At 38.5% G+C, this 27852-nt stretch overlaps 1 protein-coding gene and 1 long non-coding RNA gene across 19 annotated transcripts in view; one reads left to right on the top strand and one right to left on the bottom strand.

Moving 5' to 3' along the window:
• Nucleotides 1-27852, top strand: part of MITF (melanocyte inducing transcription factor) — a 246758-nt gene that overhangs the window by 145578 nt on the left and 73328 nt on the right. For 8 of the 18 annotated variants that reach the window (XM_008260922.5, XM_002713310.6, XM_051852222.3 and 5 more), the window contains exon 2: nt 8707-8956. The exons of 2 other annotated variants lie outside the window; for them this stretch is intronic. In XM_008260922.5, coding sequence (XP_008259144.1) covers nt 8707-8956 — 250 coding nt within the window. Of the gene's footprint in view, nt 1-3221; nt 3338-8706; nt 8957-27852 lie in introns of all 18 variants that reach the window. 8 more of the 18 variants (XM_051852223.3, XM_070050609.2, XM_070050608.2 and 5 more) reach the window with 2 other exon arrangements.
• LOC138844079 (uncharacterized) lies at nt 10680-17920 on the bottom strand. Its single transcript, XR_011379484.2, has 2 exons — nt 17670-17920; nt 10680-14878 (listed from the first exon to the last, which is right to left on the bottom strand). It is a non-coding gene; the product is annotated as an uncharacterized LOC138844079 (long non-coding RNA).

Here is a 27852-nt window from a genome sequence, read left to right as displayed (position 1 = left end):
ATAGTAGTTTAAGGCTTTTGAACCTTCTCTATTCTGTTAAAATATTGTCTGCTCAAGTAGATTGTGTCTGGTGGTTGGGAACAGTTATTTGAGAAGAGATGGAAGGGCATTCCACCATTAAAAATCCTCTAATTACATGTTGATCAAATTTTCCAAACAAAATGATTTTATAAAAAATTTATTTTATTTACTTGAAAGAGTGATGGAGGGAGGTAAGGAGGGGGAGGGAAAGAGAGAGGGAGGGAGAGAGCGAGGGAGAGAGAGAAAGAGAGAGAATGAATCTTTCATCCATTGAGAGAGAGAGAGAATGAATGAATCTTTCATCCATTAAGTTTACTCTCCAAATGGCCACAATGGCCAAGTCTGGGCCAGGCCATACTCCATCTGGGGGGTCCCCCACTTGGGGACAAAGGCCTAACTACTTGGACCATAATCTGCCACTTTTGGGAGCCAGATAGGAAGAGCACCTTGGACTTGAACCAGTACTTGTGTGAGATACTGGCATTGCAAGCAGCAGCTTAATCCACTGAACCACAATGCTGACTCCTAAATAAAATAACTTTTTAAAGTTTAGAAAAAAATAAAAAACTTCCAATTTTACACTCATGTCTGAATTCTGTCATTAGATCGTCAAAGTTCTGGCTTTTTAAAGCATTCTTTCTTTTAAAATACTTGAGGTGGACCATCTTGCAGTGCCTTGTCAATTACTTACACCTTATAGGGGCTGGATTTTTCAGAGCCTTTTGAATCATGGCAGCTGGATGTGAATGGAACCCCATGGTTGGACAGAGTGAGCTAGAATTCTCGAGTGCAGTGTCCTGGAAGGAAGCTTGATATGAAAGACAGAAAACATGAGTGAGAGCCCTTTCAGCTTTATCTGCTTTATAACCTTTCAGTGATCTGGCTCTCAGGGGCCATTTCCTTGAAAGGAAGTGAGTGCTGAGTGTGCCAGCCCACAGTGGCAGCTGTGGGAAATGGAGATCAGTCATAAAAGGAGGAAATGGCAACATTCATATCCTCAGTTTAAAATATCTGCTAGTAGGAAATTGACATCGTCTTAGTTGGAGTATGTAGAAGTGGGAAGCACACTGTGAGTGATTAAAATAACCAACTTAAAATCTAGTGATAAAAAAAATTGCCAGGAAGAGCATTACATCATAGAGATCTCTAAACATTTTTGATCATTGGTCCTAGTTAGGTTTTTTTCCCTAAGTAAACTCTCAACAAATTTTTATCGTGTCTATAAATTAGATCTGGATGCTACTGAACTAATGTTACATTATGAAACATGAAAATAGAAAATAATGATGATGAGATAAAAATAACATTAAGCAGTGTTCTGGGGTGAATATTTGACATCATGATTAAGATACCACTTGGGATATCTGCATCACATGTCAGAGTGTGTAGGTTCAAATTCCAGCTCTGCTCTCAATTCCAGCTCCACTGGTTCAATCCCCAAATGGCCACAACAGCCAGTGCTGAGCCCATCCAAAGCCAGGAGCCAGGAGCTTTTTCTGAGTCTCCCACGTGGGTAGAGGAGTGCAAGCACTTGGGCCATCTTCCCCTGCTTTCCTAGGCCATAACAAAGCTGGTTGGGAAGAAGAGTAGCAGGGACATGAACTGGCACCCATGCGGGATGCCAGTGCATCAGGCGGAGGCTTAGCCTACTGTACCAACTCCTAATGTTCAATTTTTTTCTTCTGACTTAAAGTACATTTTTTTTTGTGTACTCTTTTGGGGAATACTGCTGTGTTAGGAATCTTCTTAAGACTGTCTTTGATTTGGAGAGTTCTGAATAAATATGGAGAGCTTCTAGTGTTAGGAGTGTTAGCAAAAATTTCAGATTTTAACTTATATGTGAGTGGTGGATCTTAGTGTGTAGTATATGTTCCTCCTTTTGTACAGTGAAAGAAGTGAAGCTCCAGAGACAGGAACACTATCTGGCTTATACACCAGGGTATCTCACGGGTCAAGTGGCATCAGGCTGTTGGAAAGCATTCAAATATTTGTTGAAGGAAAGAAGAGAAAGATATGCTGCATTTTGAAAACTTTATTCTGTGTTAGAAACCTAGAGTATTTATTATATGAACTAGTAATGTTACCAAAAGCAGCTACATTTTGGCAGATTTTGTTCTTTTTCTAGACCACTGAAACCCAAGTTTCATGGTGACCCACGTCCAGATGATCTCAGTGTCTGAAGCCAATCTGTGGCAACTTGTACTTTCACTTTGACAAGCATTCTACTCCCAACTATTGTGGGATGATAGAATTACTTATTGGTACTTGGCTTCTGCTATACATGGATCTTCCTGAATTACTTTGGAAGGAAAGATTGAGGTAACAGGAGCACCAATCATTTTGAAATGCTAATCATTACATGTGTCCATGTGCCAACTCAGATTTTTATCCTTGATGGCACTTGCAAAATGTTCTTCAGAATTTTCTTTTGCTGGTAGCACAGACTGGTTAAGGGAAATTTCTATAGATTCACCTAATTTATTTCTTCTATTTATGATAAAGTAATTGTCCTGTCACCCTAAAGATCCATTGGCAGTCTCTGGACAGATGTTATTGTTCATTTTCATGGATGATTGGGCAAGAATGAGTATTCTTTTCATTCCATGCCACCTAATATGTTGTATTCAGTATCAGAAGGAGTCTAGGCTCTGGTCGGGTTCACTGGAGGTAGAGAATTGAATATGGACATAAGTAAATTGAATATTTCTTTAATCAGTTGCAGAAGAAGATGCTCTGGTTTAGCAATCAGATAAGTGCATGCAGATGGGTGATCTTGGGTGTTTTTTGTTTCCTAACACAATCAAGTATCAACTACAGAATTCTTGCCAACATATTGATTCCTGTGTCTTTCCTCCGAAGAAACAAAAATTTTGGAATTGAGACATTGATATTTTAGAGAAAATCCTCAGCTGACTTTGTTATAGCCAACCTTCTGGACTTGAAAACTCATGAGGTTTAACCTGTCCATGACATAACTTTCTCATCTGTTAGTGGAGTTAACACTATGTGGTGCCTTCCTATGTCTTTGTTGTGTATGTGAATCTGAGCCATTGTGCTTCCCTGGACATAAGTAAATTGTACTCCAGTGAAGGCAACATTGAGACCTTGAGCCCTATCAGTTGAGTTGAATGACTATAATGGAAATTATTTTTTACTGGGGAAACACACTAGTATTCTTTTTTTTTTTTTTTTTTTAACAGGCAGAGTGGACAGTGAGAGAGAGAGAAACAGAGAGAAAGGTCTTCCTTTGCCGTTGGTTCATACCCCGGTGGCCGCTGTGGCCAGCGCACCACGCCGATCCGAAGCTAGGAGCCAGGTGCTTCTCCTTGGTCTCCCATGCCGGTGCAGGGCCCAAGCACTTGGGCCATCCTCCACTGCACTCCTGGGCCATAGCAGAGAGCTGGACTGGAAGAGGGGCAACCAGGACAGAATCCGGCACCCCGACCAGGACTAGAACCCAGTGTGCCGGCGCCACAGGTGGAGGATTAGCCTATTGAGCTGTGGCGCTGGCCAGTATTCTTACTTTATTGCAGAATAGATTGTATTCTCCTCTCTATCCTTGCAAAACTTTGGCCAAAAGTTTTCTTGGACTTAAGTCAGAATTACTTATACTTCATAAGATATAATCTGTGGTCCAAACTTTCTCATAGGCTTATAAAAATTTCTCCCTTGAATCGAAAAGTACTATCACATTGATAGTTTATTATTATTTTTGCCTCTAGTCTTGAACTGTGTCCCAGTTTGTTGGACTATATTCTAGTCATTGTGCTAAACTTTTTACATCTATTATAAATTCTAATCCTCTTCACAATGCTGAGAGACAGATATATTAAAAAAATAATCTTTGTAAATAAGGAAAACCAAAGCACAAAGAGATTGGCTTACTTGGCTGTTGTCACAGGTTTGTACTAGTAGAGCTAGGCTCTGCCTGAGGAATCGAAGAGGGAAAACACAGGGAAAAGTTTAACGATTCCTTCGGCTTCTAGATTTCAGCTGGCTAGATTCCTGCCTTGGAGGATTGTGATGTTAGGATCAAAGCTGATCCATATGATCATATAAAGGGGGGTAGTGATGCTTTTGTCAAAGGTGAGGAATTGGTGTCAACAAGTGTTTGGCATAGTGGTTGGGACCACACTTGGGATACCTGTATTCTCTATCAGAGTACCTAGGTTCGAGTCCTGGATGCATTCCCAATTCCAGCTTCTTTCTAATATGCACACTGGGAGGCAGCAGGTGATGGCTCAAGAAATTGGTCCCTGCCACCTAGGTATGATAACTGGATGGAATTCCTGGACTGCAGCTTCAGCCTTGCAAACACTGGCTATGTGGGCATTTGGGGAATGATCCAGCAGATAGAAGATCGATCCTTCCTTCCTCCCTCCCTCCCTCCCTTTCTTTCTTCCTTCTCTTTCAAGTAAATAAAATAAGCATAAGTTTTTTTAAATAGGCGAGAGATGGTTAGGCAGATGTTTAGAAGCTGAGGTGTGTTGGAATTTCTAATGTGTTTAAGTTGTTGATAAAGGCAATAAGTCCTTTAAACTTAAGACTGTGCCAGGTCATTGAGATCCCGTGACCAATATGCCTGGATCATCACAGAGAAGAGGGAGGCTTTGAAGGTTAAAAATGTAAATTAGCCTTAGAGGTAGGGACTCAAACGACATTCAGTGTCCATCTGTTGTCCACCTACTGCATTCCAGACACCGTGCTGACAGCTAACACCCAATGTCTGCAGTCTACTTCAGAGGTGGAATTTGGAGAGGCCTGGAGAAGTTAAGTTGCCCGTTAAAGACCTCACTGCCTGGCAGAAAGTGAGGTAAACCTGAAGTCCAATTGGTGGTCATGCCTGGTGAGCTGGTGTGGAACAATTCTCAGTGCTCAGGCAGTTGTGTCTGGCTTCAGTGATTCGCATAAGCTCCTGGAAAAGCATTTGCCTCTCTGCCAGTTGGTTTTCAAAGGGTGATTTCTGATGGCAAAATGCACACCTTCCCACATGGAACATGGGTGTCTGATAATCTAGATAATTGACTTAATTTTAAGACATCTCAGAATTATATGACCATGGCTTTAAACTCTATGAGATTAGAAACCAGGTATTCCCAGCACCTGGCAGCAACTATTTGTTGAATAAATGACCTTTACATAATCTGATTAAAAGGAATCAGACTCATGTAATTAGGATTATCTATCGAAGACTGAACTTCATGGACCAGGATGAGTTCAGTTAGCTTTCAAATTAAATACATTGGAAATCTCTCCTATGTCATGAGTAGTTTCAGCAGTTGGTCTTAATTTTTTAACAAACAAGCATTCTAGCTGCCTGTAATGTTCTCACCTAAACCTGAACTTTGAGTTCAAAGCATTACGTTTGTTTGTCCTACTGACATTGTCAAGTGTGGATATCTTCATTTTTGCCTTTGAAAAGTGATAACTGTGGATCCAGTTATTTCTAATGGAAAGGGATGCTTAAGAGATTGAGAGCTAAGCTGAGAATCTGGGAGTCACCTTTATCACTATGGCAATGTCGTACAGAGAGTGTGTGCAGTGAATTGACCCCCGTTTTTCCTTAGTTTTTTTTTTTTTTTTTTTTTTTTTTTTTTTTTTTTGTGGAAGACTCAATAGTTGAGCTTTGCGCTATTTATAAATATGAAGATATATCTGCTATGTTTTCTTCAGTGGGTTTCCAATTTATTTGTATTGGCCCTCTGTGTAAATATGAATCTTATTACTCACAGGATATTTCAGAAAATGCTTTAAATGATATTGGTGCTGCTGTTAAAGTATGAAACCTTGGTGTGGTTGATAACTAGTAATTTTAATTCAAGATGTCTTGAGAATGCTTTACTGTTAATTGAAAGGATTTTTCCCCCAGTATCACAGCCAATGACTTGTCTTGAGCAGCTAATTAGTGCGATTATTCCACAGCTGCATTTGCTACAGCACAAAGGTTTGCTCCCGTTTTTATCAAAAGGATCAGTCTCTCTGGGAGTGTTTAAACCTGACAGGCTTTGAATAGTAAGACTGCTTATTTATTTATTTATTTTTAAATAGCCACCTCATCCCTGCTTTTCTTGGCTTAGGAAAGTACATTTGAGCTTTGAACACATACTGAAAAGTGGGAAAATGCATTTTCTTTTGATGCTTTTTTTGTAGAGCTTTCCCAGTGAGTAGATTATTTTATGTGGAGAGGGTAATGCTGAGGTCATTTTCTGGTGTGGATGAGTGCATGTTATTAAAACAGTAAGCAAGGTATTAACATTGTTCAATTCTATGTGTGTCTGTAGGAAGTGTAGGAGAACATGAAGGAAAGAGGGGGTGAGATCTGGGACTCTGAAGACCCATAAGAGAACCCATGTGCTGAACCCAGTCCCACATTTTCTTTCTGTGTCGAAATACTGTGATGGACCCACATATCCTTCTTCTAGCCAGATGGCAACTGATCACTCAAGTCATTTCTGCATGTTCGTAAATCAGTATCCAGGGGCATATATTCTGCCACTGGGGGGAAAAATGGACTGCTTTTTATGGTCAAGGCAAGAAAAACAAAAGATATATGAACTTACCTATAATTCCACTCCCAGTCTGGCAATTATGATCATCTTCATGTGTCTCATGTTAGTCATTTTATATGTTTTGTACATATGCACACACTGTACTTTTTAAAAATCCAAAGGTAAACATGTTTGAATCCTGCTTTACAATGAACTCTCATTGCATGCATTTCCTACTTTGCTCTGTAGTTGAGTGATTTGTATAAAAAATATATGTAGGTGGTATTTTATTGAATTCATGTGTCATAATTTACTCAACCATTCTTATGGGACAAATATAGGTGATTCGTAATAGTTTGCAATTTGTAAAGAGCTTTGCAATGTCAATTTTTCCAAATTTGTATTTGTAATTTGTTTTCATTTAGAAAAATTGCCTGTCCTTGAAGTTTCTGAATCAATTTGGATGAAAAATAACTTTACAGCTTTTTGATAATACTTTTCTTAAAATATTATAATAATGTTTACCAATAATGATGCACAGAAATGTGGTCATTTTGCTTTTTTTGTACTCATAAACAATACAAAGAAAAAAATTGGAACCTACCTTGAGTTCTATTTTGCTTCTGGCCTTTCCAATTTCATTATATTGCATACTTTATTCATATCAATAAGTATGTTTCAACACCTTTTTTATTGACTGCATAGTATTACATTATATTGGCCTGTGACAGTTTACTCCACCATTTCCTGTGGTGAAAATAAGCAACCTGCAGTATAATTTTTATGACATAATTTTTCTGGAACTGTGTAGGGGCAAAACAAACACTTCTTTTAAAGGTTCCTGTCTTTAAGGAGATCTTCAGGATAATCAGTGATTTCAAAGCTTTATTATACCCTTTCTTAGATGGTGAAGGCAATACTTGGGCTTGTACTCGGGTAGAGAGCGAGCTCAAGGGTCAAATACTTTATGTGAAGCGTGACTTAACTCAACGTGAATATTTCCTCAAATGTTCCTTTTATTCTGTTTCCAGATACTTGGGTTTTATAGTGTTTGTCCTAAAAAGAAATTTTTAAAAAATTACACTCAAGTAACAAGTTTTCTGTACAGTAATAATAGCAGTGACAAACATTTATTGAGGCAGTACTATGTAGTACTCATTGTTCTATGGGATTTTTATGCATTGTTTTATTTGATCCTCACAAAATCCCTAAAGGGAAGGACTTTAAAATATAAATGATACAGTAAAAATAATTTTTAAAAATCACCCTCCACTTTTAATTAATTTAATTTTGGATTAATGGGTGAAAAATGTGGTTATTCCCTTTTTCTGGGTAGGGTAACTGAGGCAGAGAGAGGTTTAACAACTTGTTGATGTCAAAGGGCTGGCAAGATAAGCAATTAGAATCCCTATTTAGTGAAATTAGAAGTCTTGTCCTCTTCTGACTAGAGGTTAAGCATTTTACATAATTTTGTATAGAGTGTACCAAGACCATTTGCGGAGGCCTCTTGGGGAATGCACAGCTCACTCATAGTGGAAGGCATGCCAGGATGAATCAGAAGAAAAGATGGTACAAACAAAACCAGGAGGAGAAGAATTGGCTTGTCAGACTAGCTTGTCTTCTGCCCCTTGTCCAAAAACTGAGGTTGAGTTCAGTGGTCCAAATGCTTCTTTCATTAATGATTTTTTATCTTATAAAAGTTGCCCCATGGCAAAACTCACCTTTTCCTTGAACAGTTCCTCATTAATTAATAAACATTTTAGACAACCTCAAAGAATTTAGATAACCAGAAGGAGTAGTTATTTGGTTAGATTCAGTTATACAGAAAAGCAAATCAAGCTATTTATTTTTAAATGTAGAAATCTGGGTGCCATTACAACACATTGCCTCTTGGCACTACATATGGCGGCACTATATTTGGTGATGATGAGTAGTATACAGCATAAAATGTCAAAAAAAAATTAAACTACTGGATAAAAATGTCTTGATGCAATCAAGCTGACTCATTTTAATTCAACAACTAATGACTTAAATCCTGTCACCTCTTGATTTTCAATTATGTGGAGTACCATTCTACGACTTGATTATATTCGTGCCAGCTCATTTCATACTTTGGTGCAATTTAGGATACCCCAAAATGCAAACGAAGGATCTCATTAGGAAACTAAATGTTATGTGCATTTTGGTTTTCCTACAGCAGTTCTGCAGAGCATCCTGGGGCCTCCAAGCCTCCGATAAGCTCCTCCAGTATGACATCACGCATCTTGCTACGCCAGCAACTCATGCGTGAGCAGATGCAGGAGCAGGAGCGCAGGGAGCAGCAGCAGAAGCTGCAGGCGGCCCAGTTCATGCAACAGAGAGTGCCCGTGAGTCAGACACCAGCCATAAACGTCAGTGTGCCAACCACTCTGCCCTCTGCCACCCAGGTGCCGATGGAAGTCCTTAAGGTACGTGCATGTTGCTCTTGTTGGTTGGACCAAGCTCTCCTCTGTTCTCTATTTCCTAGGTGTTTTATTGATCTGAGTGTGTGTTTGGTTATATTGACCCATCAGAGTCATACTAGTAAGTGCCATGCCATTGGTTCCTATGTGGCTTTATATTTTTAAAGAGTGATGCAAACTATCAGTGAAATAGGAGACCTCAATAAATGGCAGAAATTCTATGCAGAGTCCCAAGTAGGATTAGATGTGATAATGACATCTTTTTTCTTCAGGAAAGTTTCAACGTGTAAAAGTTATCTAAACCAGGCCTCTTTTTAATAAGTTGTATGTATTTTTATGTTTAATTTTCCATATTCTATTTTTCTTCTATATTTAGTAAATAATGTTGTCTATAGAATCAGACTCTTTTCCAAAGGCTCTTCAGATATAAAACTGTGGAAGAGCTTTCTGCGCTTTAATAACCAGACTACATAATCCTTTTACTGAAGTGAGTTGTCTGCTTTGGGTCTCTTTGATTTCTTGCTGGAATAGAAACTGCAGGAGCTTGTTAGCATCATCCTATCAGGGACATATAGATTCCTAATTACTGGGGAAAATTGTAACAAGTCTAAGAATAGAATTCTGTCTCACATGTGTCTTCTGCATCTCATGGGGAGATATTCCTTATTAAAAAAGAATCATTTCAATTCTTAAATATGACCGATTTAAGAGAAATAGAAGAACTTTCTTACCTTTACTTTTTTTTTTAACCCATTCAGCTAATTGATTCATTCTGAAGAGTCACAAGTGTTACTGTTCATTAAACAATGTGAACTTTACACGCCGGTGATTCGTTGTTGGTCTTTGCATTCATTCATGTGCTCAAGAAAAAAAAAAAAAGAGGGAGAGAGACAGAGAGAGAAAGAAAAACAAACACCTCCCCATGATTTAAAGTTTTCTACTAAAACAAATAGAGAGATGATGTGTTATGATCAGGGAGTGAATATGTGATCCTGACTTGGAGTAGGAACACAATTCTTTAAAATAAATTATTTTTCATTTGAAAAGCCACTTTTAAAATGTAGTAAAGGAACAATGGAATTCTTTGATAGAGAAACCAACTGAAAAAAAAAGATCCAGGTAGATTAACATATAATTTTATTGCTACATGGTTGTTTAAAATTCTAAATATTGCCACAGTTATCCGATCTTTTATTCTTCTCCCCTTCCTTAAATAAAGGCAAGGCTTATACTCTGGACTATATCATTACATGTTGGATCTTTCTCTTGTGTTTGGGTGAAAATCAGCAATCACTAATTTTGTATTAAAATTTATGTAAGATTTAACTTGTTTCATGACTGCATGAATCATAATTGTTTAGTCTATACCTCAGGTTTTTTAAAGTTATGAATTAAATTATAATTAGATGTGGAGAAGTCTGTTTTAGTCACCATAATAATCTTTTTTTAGCCCAAAGGGCAAACTTTAGAAGAGTTGGCATGGATTTAGGCTGGTAGTTGGAAGGTAATGTTTGATATTTCAGTAAAGCATATTAGCTGAAATCAATTTTCCTATTGGAGCAGTTATCCAATGGTGATGAAATGACCCAAATGCAAATGTGTTAAAACATCATTTACATTTTATATTAAAAATGGACATAACTTCCAAATCTTTTTATTACTTAAAGTATGTTATTTTGGGAACTTATTAACATTAAAATCTCCATTAAGTCCTACAAATGACATATCTGGTTTTCCTCATGTTACTGTGTCCTAGTAACACTGGATACAGATGCAGTCCCTAACATAGAAATGCCAGAAATATTTTCAAAGTTAAAGCACAAATAAATTATTAACACTGGAAGACATAGTCTAACTAAGTGAACAATTGAAAATTTTATATTTCATGCTGAGTAGTTTTTATCTATTTTTAACTTTCATGGTTTGATACTTTCAGTTATATAAACTAGTGAAGTGTATCATATAAATGAAAAGAATGACTTGTTGGCATAAGAATGTGGATAGATCTGATTTGGGTAGTTTTTTGAACAATTTTTAGTGCCCTTTGTAAATGAAGGACCAAATAAAAATATATGATTTAGGATTCTAAGAAACACCAATGAAAATTTTAAAGGAGAATATCATATAAATGATTAATTCAAATGTGTAAAGACTTAATCCTTCATAAAAGAGTACATATTTTCTAAAGTTTTGTGTATACAATTATTTATTGAAGAAAGATAAATGAGAGAATTGTAGTCCTTTTGTTTTCCATTTTGTAGCTTTTATTATAAGGCAGTAAATGATTAAAAGCAGCACAATTAATTTGGATGATCTTAGACTTTTTTTATGAATATGAGCTTTTCAAAGAATGGATAATATCAAGTATACTAATCAAGTACATTATGTTATAAATTCTATTAAATATTATCTCATGGTGTATATGAGAAAATCCTCATAGCATATGAATCAATGCATAGTATATGAGTAAATTTTGCATAGTATATGAGTAAATTCTTCATTTAATTTTTAAAGATTTAAATTGCTAAAACAACATACGTGCTTTCCACTGGAGGTAACTGTATGTAGTTAGATGTGCGAGCATGTACAGGAATCCCTGTGCCATCACTTCCATCTCCCAGCTGGTGTTCAAGTACTTAATTGAAGTAAGGTCATGGTTAAGTTTTCATACAAACTCACGCTACCAACATTCTGTTAGTGGGTTGAATGATGGATTTTGAAAAGTTAAATTAGTGTTTTTGGGTTAATCCCTTTCCTTGGCAAGTTATATGTAAAATTTGAAGTTTTATAAAGCACATTTAAAAATTGTTGACATCTGGTAAACTTAGGACTATTTTGAATTCACATCAGAAACTGGAAATTTGCATCACTCATTCCTTTACACGTGGTTGTTGTTCATTCTGTAAATTCATGAAACTTTGCAGGATTCACCTCTGGTTGTATATCAATTTCATTAATTTATAGATTTATTTCTCTGCTGACTTTCATGCCCAATGACTTGGAATAGTCATATTGCTGTGCATCTTCTCTAGGTTTCTAAAGAACTACCTTCGTCAATTGGGTACTGTAACTTAAGGATGCTTCTTTACCATAAATTACCCAACTCTTGGAATGCATAATGTATTTTCCACAGTAGTGGACACTTTCTGTACTTCAAGCTGTGACTGATCAAAGAAACCATTAAGAACCATTAATGAAAGGATTCTTCCACAGGTGGATTTTTTTCGGTTATGATTGAGAAACATCCAAACCTGAGGTTTAAAATCTGGAGTAGTTTCAAACAAAAGCAGAATAATCAGGCATGGACCTTGTGGGTATTCGAGGTCTCATGGCTACAGAAGCATCATGGAACCAACCACCAAGTCATCAAGTTATTGTTTATGCACCAAGCCTCTTTTCACTGTCTCAGCTCTCTAACTTTGATCAATTACCAAACCACCTCGTTGCTCTGATTTTTGGACTGGCAAGTTTGTCAGGATTTATTTCCTCACCACCTTCCCTAACATGGACTCTGACAGTGTATAACTTGAAAACAGTCCTCTCTCTCTTTTGTTTGCTTTTGTACTTTTGTCTTGGAATTTGACAACTTAAAGGCCAAGTGTTCTTTCTGGAATAGATTGTACTTTTTTTCTGTTCTGTGTTGGAAAATATTTTTAAAAAGGATTGTTAATTGTTTATATTTATTTTTAATGGAAGGAATTTATTTTTAAGTTTTTCCTTTTCTTCCAAATAATTTCAAGCGTTGGGAAAATTGTTCCAAATTGAGGAGTGACTCTTGCTGTTGATCAAATGCAAACACCCTTTTTGCCTGCACCCTGTATATTGTAAACTGAATTTCTGTTGGCATTGACTTGGTAGCTATCTCATCAGTATACTATCTATTTGGATAGAGATTCTAGAGAGTTGTAATGGAAGTGTGGCTTCTTTGTGCTCCCATTCTGCAACTGACATACTAAAAGCTTTCACTATGCATGGACTGTGTGAATGACTTAGATTGATGATTTTTCTCTGAAAATTACAAAATCCATCTGGAGTAGAATTTCAGGGTGAAACTTATTTTTCAGGTATAATGCAAAAACATGAAAAAGGGTATATGTGGAATTACAAGTGAGTTGGTAGCTTATGGAGTGGTAGAAGGGACTTCTTCCACACTCTGCATTGGATTTAATTGCTAATGTATTTAGCCAGGAATATAGAACCCAAATATCATTATCTTGACTGCAAGAAGCAGGGAGAGATTCAGCCTGTCTTAGATAAGCTTGCCTTGGTCCCCTTAGTTAGGCAAGCCATTGTTAGACGTGTTGTCCTCATAAGATAAGGACCTGCTACGTCTGGGATTTCTTCACATACCGCAGTCCATTCCTACCTGGGCTGTCATGTGCTTAAATCCCTGGTCAATGTGACAGTCTATCAGCCTTGATTTGGGGAATTGTTTTTATAAGTTTTTCAATCAAACTTGATTTCTGCAAGGCTATATCTTTTTCCAGGGGGACAAAGGGAGTACAATTCCAGGTTCCACCAACAGCTAGCTCTTCATTCTCCAGAGACCTCATTTCCCTGGACAGTCTGAGTCATTCATTCCATGTCACACATAAGGTAGTTTTCTTCCTCTTTAAAATTCATTTTATTGATTTGTTTAAACAAATTGCCTATGGTATTTGTTCACTTTGAACAGGTTTCAACAATACAGAGTAATAGCCCAACAGGAAACTTGCCCTCCCTTTCTTCCTGCTCCCTGAGGAGTTAACTGCCAAATTACCAGTTTAAGGTGCAGGCTTTCTGGCCTCTTCTGTTTTCCAGCCCTACAGTTGTCTTTTGTGAGAGTGAGGTCTGAAGAAATAGTCTGTTTTGATGAGGTAGAACTAACTCTGTATTTCTCTTTGTTCATATTTGCAAGTGGAACCAACAGATAGAATTTCCTCTTGTGGTTGTCTCTACTTTTGGGAGTATTGCTTCCAGCTCCGCTGTTTCCTGGGCTGAACAGTCTTCTCCCTCTGAGACTGTTCTGATGGTGGGGTGCCCAGTTTGCACGGAGCTCTGTTTGCTTCTCAGGCTGTTTATGCTCCCCTGTGGGTAAGGAGTTAATAATCTCAGGCTGGCACAAGAAGGGGCTCCTTGAAATTTTCTTGCACTGGAAGAATTACACTTACAACAGACCAAGAAGGGCAAAAATCTAAGTAACTGTTTATGGATTAGTATTTGACTTGGTTTTTCTGTTGACACTGCTTTTAGTGGACTTTGAGTAATGAAATGCTGTAGAATTTAGTAATGAATGCTGAAGAAAGTACACCTTGCTTGGATATTAAGGCTTGGGCTACTTGAAAGAGCAGGCCCATGGGGAGCAACTATCTAAAACCAAATATTCAACCTGCACACAACTAAGCCACTGACCTAAGTTCACATCTCTGAAAACACTAAAACGTCAGCTCTGATTGTACATTCACCAGATAATATTAACATGAAATTGAAACAGTTTGCCCTGTATGAGCACAAGACCATTTTTATGTGGCTGTAGGGTACACTGGCATCTTGGCAATTTGACTTCATCAAGCTGAGGGTAGGGCCACCTGTGCTCAGCAAACACCTGAGCCTAGTGGTATCTTCTCTTTAAGATGAAGATGCTTAATTTCTTCTCCGTGAGTCACTTTTTCATGACTGAGGAAGTCATCTTTGGGTTTCCAGGAGAGAGGCACCTGCACAGCTCCTTCTCAGTTTTTGCTGTTAGGTGAAGCCATCCTGATTAAGTGTGGTCTCCTTTCATTTACACAGTTCTCCTAATTCTGTACTAATGGAAGGGAGAGGGGCATGGTAAGGACATTTTACAGATCTGGGCCTAGTTTTTTCCTGGTTCTGAATGGTGAATTCTTTTTAATGTGGTGGGACCTGTAAGTCATGCATCCCCAACAAAGGTGGTATCAGCCCTGGTTCCTGAAGGGAAAAAAAAAAAAAAGTCTTACATGTTGCAATGGTTTGTAACCCTGCAAAGCCAGGTACATAAAGAGGCAAACAGTGTATGTGGCTATTAAAATTTCATGGAGTTGGAGATGGAGAGGCAGTTAAGAGAAAAATGTCTGAAATGGCTATTTCAGGGAATGCTGGTGGAAAAAAATGTTAAGAAGCGTTCCTATAGGATAATCAACATCTTTCCCAATTCCTCTCATTTGAGTTGTGTGTAGAGGTTTATTGAGGTTCCTATAGATATGACCCCCGCATTCTGGCTGGTTTTCCCCCTAGGAAAAGTTTTAGCAATAGCAGGCGTGCATAGCACATGCCAGCACTGGGTTTTTCCCAAAATTGGTCTGTGAGTTGGTGCTTATTAGCATCCCCATCTCCCAGATGCAGGAACTGAAGCTCATCCAAAGACACTGAAGTTAAGTGGTACAGTCAGGGTTTGAACTCTCCCAGTTGAACTCCCTAGTGGTAGTACCTCTCATAGGGTGAATGATCTGAGAAACTTTAAAAGGCTGAGGAAGCTGTGTTCAGTCTCTCAAATGACATGGGCACCCAGGTTCCGTAGTAAGTTTGTTACAGAGCTTTGGGACAGAGCGTCACACTTTCATAGAAATTACTGATGTGAATATGGTACTACCTATACAGCTTGGAGGACAGAAGGCCACAGTGCTTCCTTGATTACAGGCATATTAATTATGGTTTGGATTGGATGGCAGAATAAATGGTTCATATCTTTTAGTTAATGTATCCTTTTGACAATCCAATGGAATCAGTAGATTAAGCCTCAGCTTCCAGCAGGAGATACTGAGACTAGGGAAGTTATCACTGGCCTTTTGGTAGGTTCCACACCTTACTCTATCTACTGCTAACCCCATGTGCTGCTGTCTGATGTGTTTTCTCTAAATACTAAGGACAGGCTTTAGCCATTTCTGAAGAATGCCAAGAACAGAATACATTAGAGCCAAATGTAGGGTCATACAAAAAGATGCATAGTCTTAAGCATTTGGAGTTAGTAAGGGCTTTCTCTATTGAATAATTAAAGTATCTCCTTGAGTCTCCCTGATATGCATGATGAAAGAACTGGATGCATGTTTACTGTGTAAAGAGACTGCCTGACCACATTGACCAGGTAATTCACAATTCAGTGATAGTCATCATTATGGATTAAAAAAGGAATGCATGAAGGTTTTAGTAACAACATCCAAAAATTTTAACTCAAGATCACCAAGATTCTTAAGATCTTTATGGCCCATCCTATCCCAGTTCATATGCTTTATAATTCTATTTTAACAATGTCTTTGTATGGTTTTAAGTGATTTTATAATTATTCAATAAAGTAGACTTATATACATCTCTTAATATGGATTTTCTTCTGAAATTATTAATGCATTTTTAGTTTCTCTTCCCCTGCAGTGGTATAGCCTTTGCTGTATCTTACTACTTATAACTGGAACGTCTGTCTTGATTGTTTTTCTGTTTGCTTTTAAGTGAATGTCAGCTGTACTAAATCTTATACGCAAAGTCATGAGCCTCCCTCACAAACCTACTTAGTCCCAACAATTAAAGAAAGAGTTAGTGTGATAGTCTACCTTCTATATGTAAGCTTTTGAAAAGAGGGATTGTGGACAGGTGTAAGCAAAATCTATTTTTAACTTTGCCCTACTAAAATAAGTAGGTAGGATCTGTATTAAAACATGTAAATCAGTACTGTGGCTTTGCTCAAGGTTATAGTTGGAATTAGTAATAGCATATTGGTTTTTGTCCTAAATATGTCTCTGTATTGACTTGAGTATTGCCTGAACTTTGAGAAAAATTTAGCTTCTGATAATATACCAGTATCTCAGATCTTATTTATAAAGTTAGATGTTTTTACATATTATTTTATAACATTTTGAGAAGGAAATGAATCAAAAGTAGAAATATGAAGCAGATAAAGTGGGAGGCTGTTAAAGTACAGAATGGTCGTGGAAAAGGAATAAGCATTCCTAAAACAATAGAGAATGTTCTAGAAAAGGATCTGGCTGACTCTGTACCAAATTGTTCCTATTATCTCTGGAATGGGAATTGGTATTGGAGGTGGTGGTGATCATAGGCTGTATTTTTTTTAACTAGAACATATGCATGCATTCCTCATGTAATTAAAGTGAATGCCTCTAATGCATTTTGTTTAAGAGTCTTAGCCAAGTCCAGCTTCCCCACAACCTTGCGGGGGAGCACAGCTCTTCCATCACGTGAGTTTACTAGACTTATGTGCATTATGCAACCCTAGTGGTCTTCCCTAGAAGAAAGATAAGAAAGTATAGGAATCCTAAAAACTAAAAGTTAGCAAAAGGATGTAGATTACCCAGCTGTGAATCATTTTTAAAAAGTAGCTAAGAGGCCCAAAATATAAAGCAAAATTCAAATTTCTTTTCCCTTATACCATTAGGCATAGCTTTGTTGTAATCTCCCCTGTTGGCCCTGGGTTTTGTATAATTAAAATTTAGGGGCTGGTAATTTTGTTGAGACTTAATTAGAAGTGACAAACCAGAGACATTCCTGCCGGTTAGGAAAGGCTTAAGAAATTCTTATTGGCTAAGTTACAAATATGTAACATTTTTTCTGAACAGTGCATGGTAGTTCAGACAGTCTAAAGGTGACAAGATTAGCTCTGTTTTTCTAGTGAAGTAGTAAAAATTAGATTAATAAGTACCAGGCAAAGAACCTTTCTTTCTTTTTTCTTTCTTTCTTTCTTTCTTTCTTTTTTTTTTTTTGAAAGAAATCTTACCTTGAGGACTTCTGGCTGTGGAGATCTGGAGATCGGTGCCTTAATTAGCCACATGTTCTTTTTACCTCCTGGGAAATAAGTCCAGGATAAAATTGGGGATCAAGACGTCGACGTACATTGACTTAGCACACGCCGCTAAGTAATTCATCAAGGAATGTTGGTAATTAGTCCTGCCTCTTTCAACTCTTGGCTTATTTTATAAAACCAGTTGATTTAAAATAATGCCTGCTGATTTATTACCCACACGTTTCAAGACTGGGACTTGGCTCTTAAACAAAAGCAAGATTGTGCAGTGATGGAAACGTGCCCTCTTGTTTTTGTGTTTTTACAAATTCTGAAGGGCCATCTATAGTCTCCTATTAACTTTGTTGCATTTTCTTTTACCCTATTCAGCATTTTACTGGGCTTTCTTTTGTGTCTTGGTAAAGAGAGGGGGGGAGCAAATTAAAAAAAAGAAACCCAAAAACAGACTCTTGGAGGTTTTGGATGTGAGGTGCTTGTCAAGATCTATTGGCTCAGTGTGGTTTGATGGAATTTAATTTGAATCTTTAGTCTGGTTAGACAGGCCGTAGTAATGGCCTTTGGTCTTCTTGCATTGTTAAATGTTTGGTAATATTTATGACAGCCAAGTTAATCTTAAAAGATTGAATTTATGAGACACACAGAACCTTACAACTTCAGCTTTGTGGCTTTGGTGTCCAAATTGTAGTAAATTATAATTTGAATGTCAAATGCCCTCTAATACTAACTGATGTACCTACCTCATTATTCTGTGAGATGTGACCATAATCATTGCCCCTGTTGAAAATCTGGATTTAGCCTGGTTCCAGTACTCCCTGAGTGACCTTGGGTATGTTTCCTGTTCTCTCTCAGCTTCAGTGATGTCACTGGTGAAGTGGAGGTAATGTGTTTGCTCTGGTGAGAATTAAACTAGATAATTCACTAATGTAGTGCTGTCCCACAGAAATAAATGTGAGCCACATATGTAAACCCATTAAAAACTGAAAAAAAAAAGGTGGAACTGAATGTAATATACTTTATTTTACTCCACATATCTAAAATATTATCATTTCAACATGTAATCAGCTGGAAATTTCTACATGCTTTTCTTTTTTTTCTTAAAGATTTATTTATTTATTTGAAAGTCAGAGTTAGGGGCAGTAGGTTAATCCTTCGCTTGCGCTGGCATCCCATATGGGCGCCTGTTCTAGTCCGAGTTGCCCCTCTTCCAGTCTAGCTCTCTGCTATGGCCTGGGAAAGCAGTGGAGGATAGCCCAAGTGCCTAGGCCCCTGCACCCGCATGGGAGACCAGGAAGAGGTACCTGGCTTCTGACTTTGCATCGGCGCAGCTCTGGCTGTTGCGGCCATTTGCGGTGTGAACCAACAGAAGGAAGACCTTTCTCTCTGTCTCTCCCTCTCACTGTAATAAATAAATAAATAAAAATCTTTAAAAAAATTAGGAAAGTTAGAGGCAGAGAGAGAGAGAGTGAACCAACAGAAGGAAGACCTTTCTCTCTGTCTCTCCCTCTCACTGTAATAAATAAATAAGAAAAAATCTTTAAAAAAAATAAGGAAAGTTAGAGTTAGAGAGAGAGAGAGAGGTATCTTCCATCTGCTGGTTCACTCCCCAAATGGCTGCAAAGACCGGAGCTGGGCTGATTGGAAGCCAGAAGCCAGGAACTTCTTTCGGGTCTCCTACACAGGGTCAGGGGCCCAAGCACTTGGGCCATCTTCCACCGCCTTTCCAGGGCATAACAGAGAGCTAGACTGGAAGTGGAGCAGCCGGGACTCAACCACCACCCATATGGGATGTTGGCACTGCAGGCGTGGCTTTACCCATTATGCCACAGCGCCAGCCCCGTACATACTTTAAATACTGAGTCTTCATAGTAAGTCTTTCATACTGTCTTCATTATTGGGTGTGTATTTTATCATGCCAGCACATTTGAACATGGATGTAAAATTTTCATCAGAATCACTTAATCTGTTTATAAATTTATAAAATTTACAGTTGAAAAATACAGTTTATTTCAAACATTTTTAAAATATTTACAACTAAGCTGAGTATGTTTTTATAGTTAGATTTAGCTTAAATCTAAATTTAATTTAAATTTAAAATTCCCTAAACTGGCCACATTTTTAAGACCCTGTAACACATGTGACCTTTGAGTTGGACAGCACAGTGCTGGGTAGGCTGAAGGTACTCAATAAAGGATTCTTCTTTATTGTTCTTGATAATAAATAGCAAGATTTATAATTAGTAATCATCCAAATATAGTAATTATCATTATTATCTCCAGGTTGCCATCTTCATGTGCCACTGTTCTACCTACCCAGCGCTATTGTTTCTCTGCTGTCTCCTCCCTCTTCTCATAAAGAAATACAGGCATTATTGTCTTCTCCATAACTTAGAGGCAAGATGACTTGGCATACTTCCTATATGGTAGACATTTTCTTTTCTTAAGGATTTATTTATTTATTTATTTGAAAGAGTTACAGGGAGGGAGAGAGGGCGGGAGAGAGAGAAAGAATGAGAGAGAGGGAGAGAAGGAGAGAGAGAGAGAATTTTCTATTCGCTGGTTCACTCCCCACATGGCCTCAATGAGAGTTATGGAGAGAGAGATACACACACCCAGAGATAGATATCTTCTATTCCCTGGTTCACTCCCCAGATGACTACAATGGTCAGGGCAGGGCCTGGCCAAAGCCAGGAGTTTCATCCACGCCTCCCACATAGGTCCAGGGGTCCAAACACTTGGGCCATCTTCACCACTTTTCCCAGGGCATTAGGGAGCTGAATCAGAAGTGGAGCATCCAGGACTCCAGCCAGTGCCCATATGGGATGCCAGCATCACAGGTTGCAGCTTTACCTGCTATGCCACAATGCCAGCTGCATTTTCTTTAAAAACAGTTCAGAGTCACCCGTGATAGTGTAGCATTTTATCTATCTTGGCCTATGGCCTTCCATTCAGCTTGAGTTCGGTGACAGCTCTTGACTTGTTAGTCACACATCTTAATCATACTCTCAATTCAGGTTTTGCAAACCTACACACATTACACTTAGGTAGCATCTGTCCTGCACATTGCAGATGTCTAAAACCTTGGAAATACATAAGCATTTCATCAGTGTTCTTGGTGCTAAACTAATATTGAAGGAAAAGGAAGTTTATTAATTCTGTTATCCTTTAATGCATATTTGATAGAGCTTAATTGACATTAAGGATACTAAAAGCTGGATTTTTCTTTCTTTTTTTTTTTTTTTTTTTTGGTGAAGCTCTCTGTGATTTTTATTCACACTGAACTCACTAAGGCAATTTCTTGTCTCAGTTAACTTGCAGAGTATTTATGGGAAATTTCAGCATAGTTCATAATGCAGCATTTCCATTTTCTTAGTCACCAGGTACCCAGATTTTCTGTTTTGGTAGTAATTGTCAATCACTTCTTAGGTTAGAAATAATATACCTAAAATGATAATTTATGTTTTTTAGACGCCTTGTCATTCTTAATGAAAATGATGTCTTGATTATGTTGAATTAGTAAACTATGTTGGAGAGATTAAATGTTTTCTTTATACAATACTGAGTCTATAAAAACATATTCTGATGCAATTATAGCAAGCAAGAAAGCCAAGAATAAGCAAATATGTTAACTGTGTTATGACTTCCAGAAAGCAAAACCATTATGTTGTCAGATTTCATAACTTTCTTAGAGTCATATATTTTTTCTTAGTGTTTGTTGTATATTTTGATATCTTCTTATCATTAAGTAGTCTAAGTTAATAAACATTCAGGCCATGACAAAACTGATTGTAGTTTCCTGATTACTTTCCAAATTTGTTATAAAATCTCATACCTAAAGGATTTTTTCAGCTCATTAATCAACAAAATCTTGATAGAATTTATAGGACAGTGTTATGAGTATGAATTCTTTGTGCCCATTTTTGTTGACATTTAGAACTCCTGACACTGCATAGAGAAGACAAAGTGAACATTCTCTTGGGACATTAATTCTGTTATAAAATCTTCTCTCAGTTTGACACTATGCTAAGACATTCAGAACATAACCTCAGATACTGTTTTTTGGAAGTATTTGGTAACTCGGGAGTTCTCCGAGTATGGTCTGGAGCCTGAACCCCTACATCCCTGGGACCTCATTAGAAATGCAGATTCCCTGTGCTGCCCCAAACCTAATAAGCCAGAATCTCTAGGGGTTAGTTAGTCTGCATGTTTAACCAGCCTTCTGGAATACTCTCAAGTCTGTCTGTGTTTGGGAATCACTGCTGTGGAAACTTGGAGGTTCAGTAATAAGCATGAGAGAAAGAGGAATTGCAGGTGCCAATAAAGTCATATAAGTTTGTTTACTATAGGACTTCTTAGGTCCTGCAACACACAGAGCTGTGAGAAATCTCCCCCAGAGGTACAACAGGCAAGCACTTGGAGGAAAGGAGGCGGATTGGCAGAGGAAATATTGCCTTGAATTGATCAGTGAACGTTGCAAAATACCAAGTAGCTATTTAGGGTATTTTGCACGAGAAGTACATTCCATTATATGCCTTTATTTATGTGAAGTTGGTAACAACTGATTAATTATTGAGAAGGTCAGTTAAAGATAAAACAGTGATAAACTCTAAACTTATTTAGTGTAAAGTAGTGATTTTTAAGCTGCAACAACCATTAGGCCTTTTGAGTACCACTGGGATATCCATGAAACCATTTGTCCACAAACATTTGTGAATTAAATACATACCATGTTTATATATACACCATACACCTCTATTTCTTTCTTTCTTTATTTATTTTGACAGGCAGAGTTAGACAGTGAGAGAGAGAGAGAGAGAGAGAGAGAGAAAGATCTTCCTTCCGTTGGTTCACCCCCCAAATGGCCGCTACGGAAGCCAGGAGCTAGGTGCTTCCTCCTGGTCTCCCATGCGGGTGCAGGGCCCAAGTACTTGAGCCATCTTCCACTGCCTTCCCTGGCCACAGCAGAAAGCTGGACTGGAAGAGGAGCAACCGGGACAGAACCAGTGCCCCAACTGGGACTAGAATCCGGAGTGCTGGCGCCGCAGGCAGAGGATTAGCCTAGTGAGCCACAGCGCCGGCCCAATCCACCTCCGTTTCAAATCAACGTAGGTGCTGCTATCAATACTAATTGATACCAGAGACACGTTTCATTTTTTTTCTTCTTTTCAGGTACTCTAAAGGCACAATTCCTAATCAAATATAGCCTTGAAATATTTTTTTTTAAAGTAGTTAAAAGCCACTTTAAAATAGTTTATTTTGATTTGATTTGATTTGATTTGATTTGAAAGGCAGAAAGAGTAGGAATGGGGGATGGACAGAGATCTTCCATCCACTGGTTCACTCCCAAAATGTCCCCAACAACTAAGGCTGTGCCAGGTCTAAGCCAGGAGCAGGAACTCAATCCAGATCTTGCTACCTGGGCAACAAGAACCCAGTTACTTGAGCTATCCCTACAGCCTTCCAAAGTCTGCATTGGTGGGAAGCTGGAGTCAGGACCAGAGCTGAAAATTGAACCAAGGCATGTTGATAATGGGACTCAGGTGTTTTAACCACTGCACTAAGTACTCTAGAATACTTTTTAGTGCAGTTTTAGTTCACAGTTAAGTGGAGCAACACAGAGCTATCCCATGTACTGTTTGCCCTCACATGCGTGCAGCCTCCTTTATTATCAACATCCCCCACCACAGGGGTGCATTTGTTATAGTCAGTGAACCTATACTGACTCACAGTTAGTATCCAATGTCTATACTTTAAAAAAAATTTACTTATTTGTTTGAGAGGCTGAGTTACAGAGAGAGGGAGAGACAGAAAGAGAGAGATCTTCCATCTGCTGGTCCACTGCCCAGATGCCTGCAATTGACAAGATTGGCCCAGGCCAAAGCCAACAGCCAAGAGCTTCTTTCAGGTTTCACATGTGGGTATGGGGGCGCCTAAGCACTTGGGCCATCTTCAGCTGCTTTCTCAGGCCATTAGCAGGGAGCAAGATTGGAAGTGGAGCAGCTGAGACTTGAACGGGTGCCCATACTTTACATTAGTGTTGACTCTTGGTGTTATTCATTTTATGATTTGGAAAAATATGTAATGGCATTGTCCAGTTAGAGCTTATCCAGAGGATTTTTGCTGTCGTGAAAGTCCTCTGTGCTCCATCTCTCCTCTGAAGTTAAAAGCTACTTCTTTCTGGGAAACATTTTTGGATAGCAAGTATTATTTAAATTCTGCTTTGGGGATCTACTTTTTTATTTTTGTATTGAGTTTAGTTAAATGGTAACATAATGGGGCATTTTCCAGAGACTTTAAATCTTCTAGCATCTATCACCTAGGTATCGGGCAGCAGGTCCTTGATGGTGAGCCTCTGACATCAGAGGTCTTTCTACTGATGTGGCCATGATCTTGGCTTTGTCTTTTATGCTGAAGCATTGACATTAACAGAAAATATTTTTATTCTTTTTTCTTTTTCTGTATTGGTTTTCTGCCCGAAGGCCGTATAACCAGTGCATGTGGCTGGCTTGCCATGCTGGTTGGCATAAAACAAATGATGATTTAAAGAGGTTCCATGGGAGGGACTAACTCTTTCTGGTCCTGGAGTCCTTAACATGCACATTCAGCATGCTGGCCAGCCCAAGCCCACCCTTAGAAGGAGTGTGCTCCTACCCAAGCCACGCAGTGTGACTTTGTCCTGCCAGAAAATGCTGATTGCCTTGTTTAACCTTGTTATTTCCTTTCCGCGTGCTTATACTCACCCAGTAAGGTGAGAAAATCAGAAACCACCCTCACATGCTCCTGGGAACATCTGTGCTGGGTCATAAACCTTGCTCTTCTGACCTATTCTGTTCTTCCAATAAGGTTCAATTAAAACTTTTCAACTAAAATTTAAAGAACCAAAAGCATTTGATTATGTGCTACATCTGTTATCGCAGTCTATGAAGGCACTTTAAAAGGTTTGCGGAAAAATGAAGTTAAAACTAAGAATTTGGGTGAGTGTTCAGCTTAATGGTTCAGGCTCCTGTTAAGAAGCTGTGTGCCTTGTGTACCTGCAGCCAGTATCAACTCCAGTTCCTGACTCTAGCTTGCTTCTATTTCAGATGCTTGGAGGTAGCAGTGACAGCTCAAGTAATTGGGTCTGTGCTATCTGTGTGGGTGACCTGGATTGAGTTCCAGGCACCCAGTTTCAGGCTGGCCAAGTCCCAACAGTTGTGAGCATTTTGGGAAGTAAACCAGTGGATGGTAGCTTGCTCTCATGATCATTATTTCTCTCTCTCTCTCTCTCTCTCTCGCTCTCTCTCCCCCTCTCTCTCCCCCTCTCTCTCTCCCTCTCTCCCTCTCCCTCTCTCCCTGTTCCTCTTGCATGAATAAATAAAAATTTAAAACATTTATTTACTTATTGAAAGGCAGAGAGAGAGGGAGAGAGAGGTTGATCTTCCATTCTCTGGTTCACTTCCTAAGTGGCCACAGCAGTCGGGTCTGGGGCAGACCAAAGCTGGAGCTGGGAACTTCATGCTGGTCTCCTCTATGGGTGATCCAGGACCAGTATCTGGATCATCTTCTACTCCTTCCCAGGTACTTTAGTATGAAGCTGGATCAGAAGTGGAGTATCAGGGACTCAAGTTGGCACTCTAGTGTGGGATACTCATCTCACAAGTGGCATTGTAACCTGCTGTGCCACAACACCAGCCCCAGTAATTAAATAAAATTTTAAAGTATGAGTTTATGTTGATGCAAAAAAACCACTTTTCCCAGAATGTACATAATTCCACATTTTATGAGAAAATTTTCTGCTTCAAACTCATATTTTTATTTTTAATTATTTTGTAAACATTTATTTATTTACTTGAAAGTCAGAATTACACAGAGAGAGAAGGAGAGGCAGAGAGAGAGAGGTTTTCCATCCGCTGGTTCACTCCCCAACTGGGCTGATTTGAAGCCAGGAGCCAGAAGCTTCCTCCGGGTCTTTCACAAAGGTGCAGGGGCCTAAGGACTTGGGCCATATTCCACTGCTTTCTTAGGCCACAGCAGAGAGCTGGGTTGGAAGTGGAGTGGCCGGGCCTCTAACTGGCACCCGTATGGCATGCCAACAGTGCAGGAGGTGACTTTACCCACTACACCACAGCACCGGCCCCTCAAACTCCTATTTTTAATTTGACTTCCCTTGAACTTTTTGAAGTATTTGCGTACATATTTAAGGGCATGAGCTCTGGAGTTGGGTGTTCAGTGTTCAAATCCTTTCTAAACCTCAGTTCTCTTGTCTGCATAACAAGGATAATAAAAATTCCTAGCTCTTAGGATTGCTGTGAGAAATAATTGGCATGATACTTGCAAAGCACTTAGCACTGTGCCTGGCACAAAACTTGTTAAATTCTGCTCCCATCATCAGCATTTCAAGCGGAGTCATACTCAGTCCACCATAATTGAGCCACATAATGGATTCTTGAGGAATTACTAAAAGGTTAATGGGTTGGCGAAAGGTGAGGAAGTTGATTCTACCTACGATCAAGAATTAATTTCTCTGGAGGTAGATAGGATATATAAACATTCTTCCGTCCTATTACTGTTGGCTTACATTTCAGCAGCATGCAGATTTTTTGCTTAAAAACCAGATATCTTTGCAGGTTCTCAGAGTAACTTTTTTGGGGTGTAAAGGGGGGTAGTGGGATGCTTCACCACATTTTTTTCCACAATTAGGCCCACTACCTAAAAGTCTTAGAAGTTGTTTACATGACTTACAGGAAACTGTTAAATCCTGTTCACAAAATTCTGGGGAAAGTGGTAATAATTGAAGCTACATTTTTAAGAGAAACTCATAGTTGTTGGGCTATCAAAATGTTCTTTGGTTCTGAAATTATTCATACACTAATAATTTTGGTCCTGGAGCTTGGTTTAAATATGAGTGACAATGTATGATTTTATTAACTCATTGCTTTTTGAAACATTATTTTTAAGCAAGTAGAAGTTCGAAGTACATTTCATCACAGCATCTTAACCACATGCGCTGGGGCCCACATTACAGAACCAGTCAACTGATGGAAGTCAATGATCCATGATCAGGGTTCTCATCACTAATCAAATTGCATAATTGTTTTTATCTAGTCTCTAAGTGTTTTGACTCATTTACTCTATAATTCTCCCTTTTCAGGTGTAGAATCTCACTGTCCCACCCTAACCCTCATCTCTCGTGACTTATGACAAGTTTTATCCTTTCATTTTTTATTTCTTATTTTCTTTCACCTTTTAGAAACCTGTCACCTTGAGTGTTTTGTAGTCAATACCAGCTACTTGCTGACCTTTATTTTTTCTATTAAACCATTTATCTTACTTCCATGAGATGTTTTATCTTGAGATAAGACCAAAGTTCACTACTTTACAATGGACACTGCAGCCATGAAATCCATGTGTAGTATGCCATGCCTCTGTATGGGCCTGAAATACTACCTTATGGAAGGGCCTTGGTCTCCCTAACCGATCAGTCTCAGAATTTGCTCCTAGCCCTGACCTTGAATGCACCCATCTCCTTTTTCTTTTAAGGCACCACTGTAGATCAAAGGAAGTTTCATTTGTGACAGAATGCAGGTGATAGAGGACTTTAAAAGCCCTTGAAAGAAACGTTAGGTTTGTTTAAAATATGAGCCACGCAGAATGACTGTCATGGTGAAGAACCTCAGTGTGTAGGACAGTTATGTTTCCATTGCAGTCAGTCACCAGTTTCTCCTGGAGGGTGGGAGTGAGCTGAGAAACCTCTTTTCTTGTTACTTATTCTGACATGTTCTCCAAGTGTGTTTTGCTAATTATAATAATAATATTAATCCTGGTTATCACTGATGGCATCTCTGAGGCTTTCCTGAAGGCCTTTTCAGCAGGGATCGAGGACACACATACAGGAATAGGTGATGGGGGAGTCAACCAGAAGCCCATGAGTTTATTTACACAAACATCTTTACATCTATAGTAGGTATTTAATTCTCAGGTTTATTAAATCTCTAATATTAAAAATAATCTGACACAGTTTATGGCCACAGAATATGCTATAACTTATTTTCTTTTTTAAGATAAACTTTTGTTTGGTCATTGAGTATGAGGTCAGAAGAGGGGACTATAAAATGAGGTCCTCTTCTATATGTAATTCACTCTTCCCTTCAGTGTATGTGTTATACTGATTTTGTGTCCTCAAG

Source organism: Oryctolagus cuniculus, chromosome 10 (genome assembly GCF_051225735.1).
Source record: "Oryctolagus cuniculus isolate XC-2025 breed Fujian yellow rabbit chromosome 10, ASM5122573v1, whole genome shotgun sequence".
Taxonomy (NCBI): Eukaryota; Metazoa; Chordata; class Mammalia; order Lagomorpha; family Leporidae; genus Oryctolagus; species Oryctolagus cuniculus.
This window is presented reverse-complemented; position numbering and strand designations above follow the sequence as displayed.